The sequence below is a fragment of a genome, unplaced genomic scaffold (genome assembly GCF_019419815.1).
Source record: "Pyrus x bretschneideri cultivar Hongxiangsu unplaced genomic scaffold, Pyrus_bretschneideri_v1 Contig3, whole genome shotgun sequence".
NCBI classification, from domain to species: Eukaryota; Viridiplantae; Streptophyta; class Magnoliopsida; order Rosales; family Rosaceae; genus Pyrus; species Pyrus x bretschneideri.
This window is the reverse complement of record NW_025999612.1, coordinates 10,627,564-10,638,692: the sequence shown is the minus strand read 5'-3', so window position 1 is coordinate 10,638,692 and position 11,129 is coordinate 10,627,564. Positions and strand designations below refer to the sequence as shown.

The following is an 11,129-nucleotide window of genomic DNA, read 5'->3' as shown; positions in this document are numbered from 1 at the left end:
TACGTAATATTTAATGCTATGAACATTTAATGGTCTAGATTAATTTGAAGTATTGCTTTTATTGTGGTTATGGTTCCGTGAATTCAAGTTATCCAATATTTGTCGCTTTTTATGCTACGTAGTATTGATGTAGAATTCCTTGACGTTAACATTTTCTATTTTATTCAAGAACATAAATAGGTTACACACAAAATAAGTGAAAAAAGATTTGAAATCATTGCAGGAGGGCTAGCGTCAAAGTGAAAATTAAGCATTCATGTGACCCTCCTTATCTGAATTAGAGACTCCCCACCCCATTTCCGGCTTTCCCTTCCCCCTAACTCCTCTAACTACTGACAAAAAGGCACTTTGTATTGGTTTCTAGTCACTATTATACTCTTTGTCCTTTTCTTTTTGAAACAAAAAATACTACACACATTAAGGGGTGGATTAACAAGTTAAGCTTCACAATGGGTTAGCAATAATATTGTTTAATTCGTCTTTGGTGATAATCGAATCTAAGACCTCTTATTTATAAGTGAAGAAAAATACCACTAAACAATATTACTAAAAGAGTTGTTCCCAAAATAAAAAGAGTAGAGGTCACTTAGTACTATAGTCAAGTGATATTCTTTTTAATTTGTAAGTGAAAATTCTTAAGTTTGATTCTTGTCAAATACGACCATAACCAAATTATTTGTGGCTAGCCCATTATAGATTTAACTCACTTGTCCATCCTTTAGTATAAATAATATCAATGTATTAATACAGATGAGTACAATATTCCTTGAAAGCAACATAAAATTTTCCAAAGGTGGGTTTTAATTGTTGTGGCCTAGTGTTGGGCTTTTAGTATCAAGAGTTTGATTCAAAAAATAGGCTGGAGTTTTGGTTCAGCCCAATTTTTCCCATCTAATTTAGAAAAAAAACATTTCTTGTAATTAATTGGAATTTGGAAAGATAAAGCTATCACCTTTCATCAATTTGATTGGCAGGGACACAGTGACGTTCGATAACCAGACACAAAAATCTCCTTCTTCTCTCTCTCTCTCTCTCTCTCTCTCTCTAACATCCCACGTGGCAAGCCACACACGGAGAGCCAGAGCTTCGATACACATCATCAATGGCGGTCAGTACTGCGGCATCTTCAGCTACCTGCAATCTCAACCACACCAGCAACTTCCTCTCCACCAAACCCCACTTCAGTTTCATTTCTGGTTCATCCCGCAACTTCCCCGCCAAATCAAGGCCCTCAACGATCGTTTCCATGGCGCCCCAAAAGAAGGTAGTTACGTCCACTCTTTATCTGTAACTTCTGTTTGGCTACCAAGAAAGTATATTTATACAAACTTACGAATACCCTTTTGATCTTTGGTTAATTAACATATACCCTTTTGTTTGTTTGCTGAGAGGATGTGAATTTTGTAATTTTCAGGTGAACAAGCTCGACGGCGGCTGGGAGAAGAAGTGGTACGGAGCGGGAATTTTCTACGAAGGTGCGGAGGAAGTGGAAGTCGATGTCTTCAAGAAGCTGGAGAAGCGGAAGGTCCTCAGCAACGTCGAGAAGGCGGGGCTTTTGTCCAAGGCGGAGCAGCTCGGGGTGACCCTGTCGTCGATTGAGAAATTGGGGCTGTTTTCGAAGGCGGAGGAACTCGGGCTGCTCAGCCTGCTCGAGAAGGTGGCTGGATTCTCCCCAGCCGCCTTGGCCTCGGCATCGCTGCCCATATTGGTGGCGGCTGTGGTGGCGGTCGTGGTTATACCGGATGACTCGACGGCCCTGGTGGCGGTGCAGGCTGTGGTGGCGGGCGTGCTTGGGGCTGGCGCTGCTGGATTGTTAGTTGGGTCAGTTGTCTTGGATGGCTTGCAAGAAGCTGATTAAGTTTTTCACTTTTTTTTAATTGTTTTTGTTTTTCAAATTTTCTCCTTTTGTAGGATAAAATTGAGAATTATGTCTGTGATATACTGAATTAGAGAATGAATCAATAACTGTTCTGAAATTGTTTGTTTCGCGTCGAGGAAAATTAATAACTCGTCACATGAGAGATTCAACGCACAAAATCATTAACGAAACTAGTAATGTTACGAGCAACACCACCACGAAACACGAACGAGAAACACAAGCCCAAAATGACAAATCTAGCACAAGTTATGAACTTCTTGTCAAAAAGATTAAAAAAAAAACCAGGTATGAAATTGACAAGGTTTGGATAGGAAATGACACAAGTTAAGTAGGATTCAGATTCTTTAAAACTCCCAGTTTATGAGAAATTCTAGTAAATCAATGAACTTTTTTTAGGAAACGATTAATGTCCAACAGAAGAAAAAGAGGAAAGGATTAATGACATATTTAATTATCTTTTACGCATAAGTAGTTCATAAAAAATAAGATATTGAAATCAAATGGGTGATACGCAGAGATATACATCCAAGGAAATTGCTTGGACTACAAGTAACAAAAATCTTCGGCGCCCACTTTAAAAAGGCAATATCAAGATTTCTTCTTCTCTTCATCTGCAATATCCATTTCAATTTTGATTCCATGAAAACTGGGCAACTGCAGCTCCTTTCTGTTCTGAAAGCATGCCAAGCTATGTGAGTAATCTCTCACAACTCACAAAATCGGCGGCTGCTCGGAAGCCTCTCGTCGGTCCTCCGGAGCTCAAACTACCGGTAACATCACAACTGTGGCTGCCACAACCCCAATTAGCACACCAACCCACCCCAAGCCCCTCCGCAAAGGAGGTCCGGTACTCCTTCGGTAACCCCTGCCACAATCTCTATTTCCACGTGGTAGGCAACGAACCTGAGAGCCATGAGTATCTGAACCAACTGCTCCCGGCGGCCTGGTCCCACAATCCCCTAACCACCCTTAAGATCATCGGTAACCTGCTAGACAACCACCACCTAACTGGAAAAGGCTACAACGAATTGTTTTACACGGCAGCGTTTTGGCTCTACCAGAACCACCCCAAAACCCTAGCGCACAACGTGGTGCCGATCGTTGGCTCTTTGGGGGCTTTTGAAAACATTCTTGAGGTTCTTTACGGCATTGTAGATGTCAAAGCCAAGAGCAAGAGGACATGGAGGGAACACGATTGCCATTTTGAGTACATAAACTTGATACAGGAGAAGGCAGGCGACATGGGGACTAAAAGATGTATCGCGATGGCTAGAAATGCTGTCGACATGTATGAGCGTGACCCCAATTATCAATTGTTACACGAGAGGGTTTCGATGTTTACGCTGAGTGCTTGAAATGTGATATCCAAAATTTGAAGGAATATGAGAAGCAGAAGCTGGATAATGACAATGATCCTAAGGACTCCAAGGTGTTGGAGTTAACCTCTGCAGCGAAATGGTGCCCTTCGGTTGATTCTTTCTTTGATCGCACCACTTTGATATGTGAGAGCATTGCAAAGAAGGTGTTCCCGCGAGAGGAATTCGTAGAAGGTGTTAGTGTTGAGGAGGAGGCAGATTATGTGTCCAGAGTCCGAGAGAGGCTGATGAGTGAAGTTTTGGAGCCCTTGAGGACAGCCATAGCGAAAGGCTATAAAGATAATACTCGAAGATGGCAAAGGTTAACCCTGAAGAGCAAGTTCGTGCAGACGGACTTTCCAAATGATTTTAATCCATAGTGTCAAGGTCAGCAATTGTCAAGTATTTGGAGGATGTCAAAGCTGGAGGCGAGTCGAAGATTGAAGCAGGTGCCATGCTTCCAGATGAGATCATAAGCAGTGTGCACGACCACAATTATGGGCAACTGGCTGAGCATCAGTGGAAGGCAATGGTAGAGGAGATCTTTTTAAAAGAGGGGAAGTGGAAAAGCTGCTTGGCTGTGTGTGACGTCTCCGGAAGGATGTGTGGTAACCCCATGAATGTGTCATTGGGTTTGGGACTGTTGGTGTCTGAACTGGGTGAAGAGCCATGGAAAGGAAAGGTCTTTACTTTTAGTCGAAACCCTCAACTACTTACCATACAAGGGGATGATCTTAAGTCCAGGTGCACGTTCATGAGGATGATGGACAACCAGGACTGGGATGGCGAAACTGATTTTCAGAAGGTGTTTGATTTGATTCTGAAAGTGGCTCTGAAAGAGAATTTGAAGCCAGAACAAATGATCAAGAGGGTGTATGTGTTCACCAGCGACCAAGATTTTGATGATGCTTCGGGAGGTAGCTGGAACACTGATTATGAGGCAATACAAAGAAAGTACAAGGAGAAAGGGTACGGAGATGTGGTGCCACGCATAGTGTTTTGGGATCTGAACGATGACGAGTACCCTATGGCACTTCCTGCAGAACAAGGGGTGGCCACATTGGTGGGCTACTCCAAGAAATTTTTCAAGTTCTTCTTGGACAATGATGGGGATATTGGGCCTGACCATGTCGTGGAAGCAGCCATCTCTGGCGAACGGTACCAAAATCTGGCTGTAGTGGACTAATGTTTGAAAGGAATTATTGCTCTTGTTTTCGAATTAGGGTTTGGTAACTCTTTTTGAGTGTTATTGGATCTACTCTTTGTTTTTTCATTTTTCGTTCATTTGTCCTTTGAGATTTTATGAAAAGAAAGCTTCAGTTGGCTTGTTTAATGGTTTGAGCATTTTATCTGGTTTAATTACTGCAAATTTTTTATTACTAATTGTGCAGGATTGCAGATATGTGTAGATATATGCATAGATATGAACAAAATGATTGTAAGTCGTTACATCGCGTGCAGTTTTAAACAAGTTGGACATCAGTTTTTGCTTGAACCTTGTATCTTCATTTCCCTTCAAATCTTCAGGCCCCGGTGATCGGTATTTGTAGCAGCACGGCCGTAAGAGACGGTGATTACTAAATTTGTGAGTTGTACTTGAATTTGTTTCCGAGAGGTACTGGGAACTATGTATTGTTCCGATACTGACTTGAATGTATGCAATAAGGCTCGGAAGTTTTCGGTTAAACATCTTTTCATTTTTCGTTTCTTGCTTGAGAAAGTTGGCTTCTTGTTGAGTTCTATTTCAAAGCTAGATGAGTTGTAAAGTAGAACAATCATTTTTCAGTGTAACACTGGTGCAGCCAAAAAAAATGCCAAGACAGTAGTGAAAAGTATGAAGGGTTTCTCCACAGGAGTTAGAAAAAAGTATGAAGACAAAACGCTTGGAAACAAAATAGAAGAAGAAGGCATAGTGAGTGAAGATAAGAAATTTATGTATCCAAAAATACGGTCACGTGGTGTTATTATGTACGAAAAATCAAAATAAGAGTGATCAATGTCTAATGTTATAGCGCACGGTCACTGTCTAATGTTATAGAGCTCATATTTGCAAGAACTATATATAACATCTCCAATCATGCTCTCTATTTTATGAGTTACCTAGAAAAATACAATCCCCCGATGTTGGTCTTCTAGTCATAGGACAATTTGCCCAATTTGAGTCACAAAAACTCCTTAATCTTAATTCACTTTTGGAGGAAAATAACAGCCCTTGTCCTGGACTATATCTCAAATATTAAAGAATCCGAAGTGCAGCATCCTAAGTGTAGTTTTCGTGGTTGATGCATGAATTGGCTTAGAATATTGACATCATATGCGATGTATGGTCTAGTAATTGTGAGAATTTCACCATGATCACTGTTGGTAAGTTTCAAAATTTGCTCCATGGGAAAATCAACGGGGTTTAGACCCAGTATCATTTGGTGGGCAAGATGAGATAAGTTTTTTCAATCAAACTGGACTTGTAATCCAGCCAATATTTGGTGAGAAAAATTGTAATATGGACTCGATTGACTACAAATCCGAAATAAGGAAAATATAATGGGTTATGTAACCCAACCACACACATGAGTTATGTAACCCATCCTTGTCAATCCAATCTTATCCCTAAGACTCAATCTCATCTAGCCCACCAAACGGGCATCATGCATCGTCCAATATATCGAGAGTGTATTTTCTTTGAGAAATCATAATGCCGCTCTTGATGGAGATTTTGTACGGAATGACCAAAATGATTGACGGTGGACAAATTCAAGGATCACTTCTATCGATTTCAAATCTCTAAAATCAAAATGAATAATTTTGCCAATCTCAGAAACTATTTTAACTAAAAAGTCATTCCATTAATCACCATGTCATCCACATTATAGCAGTAAAAGAGTCACCACGTACCCTCGTAAATAAACAGTAATCTGAGAGAGATTGCTTGTAGCCAAACTTTTTCTTTTGAATTATTCGAAACCAAAAAAACACTACTTTTTCTTTTTGAATTATTCGAAACCAAAAAATCATTTGAATTATGATGATATCCATCCTCATTGAAGTGATTGAATTTTTTTTTCAACAGGAAGATGTTCAGGGATTTTGTCCCAAAAAAGAAGATTTTGAAATTAGATGGGAATTGCTTGGACTCCAAGTAACAAAATCATTGGTGCATAAATAAATGCAGAGATAAATATAGGAAAAGGCTCTCATCAAGATATCTGTATATTCAATCCCCACTATTCACTTCAATTTGGTGCTATGACGACAGGGCAAGTGCAACTCATCTCCGTTCTCAAAGCATGCCCAAACTTTGCCGCCGCCGGTGGCAGCATTTCTCCATGCAAAAGTCCTACGACTCTTGTTGGTCCTCCAGAGCTCAAACTGCCAACTTCACCACCACTGCCGCCGCGACTTCATTCAGAATACCAACCGGCTTGGGCTCGCACCCCCTCAGCGTCCAAGAGCCGCTTCCTCTCCTTCGGTAACCCCTTCCTTGATATCTTTTTCCATGCCGTAGGAGACACTCCCACCATTCGTAAGTATCTGAAGCAACTGCTTCCATTCGCCTGGTCCCTGAATCCCCTAACCACCCTCAAGGTCATTTTTTCTCTACAAAGGAGCTGTTTCACTGCCAGATTGTTTCACACCGCGGCATTCTGGCTCCACCAGAACCACCCCAAAACCCTAGCAGAAAACGTGCCGGCTTTTGCTGAACCAGGAAAGTTTGAAGAACTTCTCGAGGTTCTGTACCGGAATGTAGATGTAAATGGCGAGGGGATGAGGAGAATGGTGAGGACTCGTGAGTACGAATACCATCTGGAATTGATACAGGAAAAAGTAGAGTGCGGCGGGCGTATTGGTAGTAATAAGAGAAAGGAGATGATGGACATGGCCAGGAAGGCTGTTGAGATGTACGAGCGCGACCCGAATTATCAATTATTACACGAGCGGGTTTCGGATCTTTATGCTGAATGCTTGAAGTCTGATATTCAAAATTTGAAAGAATATGAGAAGGAAAAGACGGCTGATGTCGTGGAGTTGAGGTTGACCACGGCGGCAAGGTGGTGCCCTTCCGTTGATTCCTACTACGATCGCGCCACTTTGCTCTGCGAGAGCATTGCGAGGAAAGTTTTCCTTCGGGAGAAAGGCTCACAAGGAGTTGGTGTTGAGGAGGAGGCTGATTATGGGTTTAGAGTCCGAGAGCAGTTGATGAATGAGGTTTTGGAGCCCTTGAGGAGGTTCATGAACCAATGCCTCTATGATGATGATGATTTTCCAAGAGAGAGGAGGTCCTATGCAGTTAAGAAGTACTGGATGGATGTCAAAGCCGGCAACTCCAAGATTGAGGGAAGCGCTATGCGTCCCGATGAGATCATATGTCATGCAAATAACCGCAACTTCGAGCAACTGGCTGACCCTCAGTGGAAGGCCATGGTGGAGGAGATCTATTTAAAGCAGGGCAAGTTGAAGAACTGCTTGGCTGTGTGTGACGTCTCAGGAAGGATGTGTGGGCACCCCATGAATGTGTCCTTAGGTTTGGGACTATTGGTGTCTGAACTGAGTGAGGAGCCATGGAAGGGAAAGGTCTTCACTTTTAGTCGAAACCCTCAGCTACTTACAATACAAGGCGATGATCTTAAGTCCAAGTGCGTGTTTATGAGGAGGATGGACAATCAAGACTGGCACGGTGACGTTGATTTTCAGAAGGTGTTTGATTTGATTCTCGAGGTGGCTTCGAATGAGAATTTGAAGCCAGAGCAAATGATCAGAAGGCTATATGTCTTCACCTGTTGTCAAGATTTTGATGATGCTTCGGCAAATAATTGGAAGACTGATTACAAGGCAATACAGAGAAAGTTTAAAGAGAAAGGGTACGGGGATGTGGTGCCACAGATAGTGTACTGGGATATGAATGGCGACGATCTTATCCCGTGGGTGCGCTATGCAGAACAAGGGGTGTCCAGGATGAGTGGCGACTGCAATGAATTTGTCCAGTTCCTTTTGGACAACGGGGTTTTTGGTCCCGACCATGTCATGGAAGCAGCCTTCTCTGGCAAACAATTTCAAAGCTTGGCTGTAGTCGATTGATTGTTTGTGTTGCTTTTTATTAGTGCAATTTATCATCTTTTTCGTTTTTCTTTTCTTGGGGAAGTTGTCTTCTCGTTGATTTATTTCTGGTATCGGTGTTAATTATAGAGAACTAAATGATGTTTTTGAGTTCTTTTAGGTTGTTCTGGTTACATATAAACAGATCAAATTTTTTCGTGCCACACAAGTTTTGTTTCAACGAGAATTGGGATGTTCCGCGGTATCAATCTTTTTTGGTACAGACATTGTTGAATTCATGAAAGCCGGAAGGCAGCGGAAAACCCCTTGTTTTTCTTGGGTTTAAAGGAGGAAACAGCTGCATACTTGTGTTTAGAGTTCAGTTGTATACAACATTTAATTAATCACCTAATTAGTGTTAATATGTATCAATCAATGTGACACTAATTAACCACTTTCCATAATCTAAATCCACAACTAAATAAAAGAAAATGCTATAATTCGTTGACCAATTGTGCCCTGATTTGGAGGATAACAGAACAAATCCAAGATTAAATATCAAAAAAAATAAAATAAAATAAAATAAAAAAAAGAGGAAAAAAAGGGATATGGAAGTTAAATAGCCGAGATGCAGAGTTTGATATGTGTTTGAACTCCGACGATTACTTGCACGCCAAGTAACAAATTTATTGGTGATCAAGTAATGTATTGGTATTATCTTAAATAACAGTCACATTTGTTCTCTCAGCCAAATTGATTGAAAGGAAGGAAAAAAAAAAAAATCAGACCACAAATTTGATTCAATGAAAACGGGGCAAGTGCAACTCATCTCTGTCCTCAAAGCATGTCTAGGCTCTGTGCGCAATGTCTCACATCTCACAAGAATGGTGGTTGCTCCGACACCTCTTGTCGGTCCTCCGGAGATCGTCAAACTACTGGTAACCTCACAACCGCCTCTGACACAACTCCATATAGCACAAAAAGCCGCTTCCAACGCCGCGGTGGCCAAGAAACCGGCCTCATTTGGTAACCCCTGCCTTGATCTCTATTTCCATGTGAAACCATACAGCTATGGGACAGCCTTTAAGCATCTGAACCGGTTGCTCCCGCTCGCTTGGTCCCATGATCCCCTGACCACCCTGAAGCTCATCTGTAACCTAGTAGAAGGAGGTTACGACTCCTCTGGAAAAGGTGAAGATGAGTTGTTTTACACGGCGGCGTTTTGGCTGTACCAAAACCACCCCAAAACCCTAGCATGCAACGTTGCGCCAATTGCCGATTCGTTTGGGAATTTTGAACACATTTTAGAGATGTTGCTCGGGATTGTAGACGGCGAAGATGAAAATGCCAAGAGGAGGAGGTTGAATAGGGGGAGCAGCTATAAAATCAAATTCGAGGACTTGGTTCAGAAAAAAATAGGCAAAAGAAAGAGTGAGCAGATTGCCAAGGCCAAGAAGGTGATTGAGATGTACAAGCGTGACCCCAACTTCCAGTTGTTGCACGAGCAGGTTTCGGATCTTTACGCTGAGCACTTGAAGTCTGATATTCAGAATTTGAAGATATACGAGCAGCAGCAGTTGGACAATGCTTATGATCCTACACAGTGGGAGTTGGAGTTAACCCCGGCTGCAAGGTGGTGCCCTTCTGTTGATTGCTTCTTCGATCGCGCCACTTTACTCTGCGAAAGCATTGCAAGGAAGGTTTTCCCGCGAGAGGAATGCATACAAGATGTTTCTGACCGGGAGGAGGAGGCTGATTACGCGTCCAGAGTCCAAGAGCGGCTGATGGATGAGGTTTTGACGCCGTTGAGGAAGTTCATGAACTCAGGCTATGATTTTCCAGCAGAAAGAAGGTCTGATGTGGTTAAAGAGTATATGAACGATGTCAATGATGCTGGCGAGTCTGAGATTGAGGCAGATGCTATGTTTCCACATGAGATCATACGCTATGTGAACTACCGCAATTTTGCGGAACTGGTTGACCCTCAGTGGAAGGCAATGGTGGAGGAAATATATGTAAAGCAGGGCAAGTTGAAGAACTGCTTGGCTGTGTGTGACGTCTCAGGAAGGATGGTTGGGCGCCCCATGAATGTGTCATTGGGTTTGGGACTTTTAGTGTCTGAACTCAGTGAAGAGCCATGGAAAGGAAAGGTCTTCACTTTTAGTCGAAACCCTCAGCTACTTTCGATACAAGGCGATGATCTTAAGTCCAAGTGCAGGTTTATGAGGAGGATGGACAATCAGGACTGGGACGGTGACACTAATTTTCTTAAGGTGTTTGATTTGATTCTGGAAGTGGCGGTGAATGCAAACTTGAAGCCAGATCAAATGATCAAGAAGTTGTATGTGTTCACTAGTGACCAAGACTTTGATGATGCTTGCGGCCATAGCTGGAGGACTGACTATGAGGCTATACAGAGAAAGTTCAAGGAGAAAGGGTACGGGGATGTGGTGCCACACGTAGTGTTTTGGGATCTAACCGGTGACGAGTATGTCCCTGTGGCGTGGTGTACACAACATGGGGTGACCGCTATGAGAGGGTACTCCAAGGATTTTGTCGAGTGCTTCTTGGACAATGACGGTGATGTTGGCCCCGACCAGGTCATGGAAGCTGTCATCTCCGATGAGCAGTTTCAAAATCTGGTTGTTGTGGACTGATCTTTACATGATTCGTTGTTCTCGTGTTTTGGTAATGGTTTAGGTAGTTCTGTTATTTGAAGTTTATTCGATTCACCACCCGATTGTCTATTGGATTTCCGTTTTGTGTTTGAGACTTCATGAAAAAAAAAAAAAAACTTGAATCGAATTATTTTACGACGTGATAATTGCATGTGGTCTGGTTTTCTGCACGTCTCTTAATTTACT

General features: G+C 42.2%; 4 protein-coding genes across 4 annotated transcripts; all 4 read left to right on the top strand.

The window, feature by feature from the left end:
* Positions 1-1,034: 1,034 nt before the first annotated feature.
* On the top strand, positions 1,035-1,976 carry LOC103958759. Its single transcript, XM_048589644.1, has 2 exons — positions 1,035-1,264; positions 1,415-1,976. The coding sequence occupies exons 1-2, from the start codon at positions 1,103-1,105 to the stop codon at positions 1,856-1,858; spliced, it is 606 nt and encodes a 201-aa protein (XP_048445601.1). The 5' UTR covers positions 1,035-1,102; the 3' UTR covers positions 1,859-1,976.
* A 583-nt stretch (positions 1,977-2,559) lies between these two features.
* LOC103958820 lies at positions 2,560-4,420 on the top strand. The gene is made up of 3 exons (XM_048589438.1): positions 2,560-3,207; positions 3,258-3,525; positions 3,615-4,420. The coding sequence occupies exons 1-3, from the start codon at positions 2,560-2,562 to the stop codon at positions 4,418-4,420; spliced, it is 1,722 nt and encodes a 573-aa protein (XP_048445395.1).
* Positions 4,421-6,477: 2,057 nt separating this feature from the next.
* Positions 6,478-8,307, top strand: LOC103958821. The gene has a single exon (XM_009371141.2). The coding sequence runs from the start codon at positions 6,478-6,480 to the stop codon at positions 8,305-8,307; it is 1,830 nt and encodes a 609-aa protein (XP_009369416.2).
* Positions 8,308-9,149: 842 nt separating this feature from the next.
* On the top strand, positions 9,150-10,922 carry LOC103958822. The gene has a single exon (XM_009371142.3). The coding sequence runs from the start codon at positions 9,150-9,152 to the stop codon at positions 10,920-10,922; it is 1,773 nt and encodes a 590-aa protein (XP_009369417.3).
* Positions 10,923-11,129: the final 207 nt, after the last annotated feature.

Coding starts and splice junctions, on each gene's coding strand:
- LOC103958759 (XM_048589644.1), top strand. CDS start 1,103: ATGGCGGTCAGTACTGCGGCATCTTCAGCTACCTGCAATCTCAACCAC. Junction 1,265..1,414: donor CCATGGCGCCCCAAAAGAAG/GTAGTTACGTCC, acceptor TGTAATTTTCAG/GTGAACAAGCTCGACGGCGG.
- LOC103958820 (XM_048589438.1), top strand. CDS start 2,560: ATGCCAAGCTATGTGAGTAATCTCTCACAACTCACAAAATCGGCGGCT. Junction 3,208..3,257: donor ATCAATTGTTACACGAGAGG/GTTTCGATGTTT, acceptor CAAAATTTGAAG/GAATATGAGAAGCAGAAGCT. Junction 3,526..3,614: donor GAGGACAGCCATAGCGAAAG/GCTATAAAGATA, acceptor TTTAATCCATAG/TGTCAAGGTCAGCAATTGTC.
- LOC103958821 (XM_009371141.2), top strand. CDS start 6,478: ATGACGACAGGGCAAGTGCAACTCATCTCCGTTCTCAAAGCATGCCCA.
- LOC103958822 (XM_009371142.3), top strand. CDS start 9,150: ATGGTGGTTGCTCCGACACCTCTTGTCGGTCCTCCGGAGATCGTCAAA.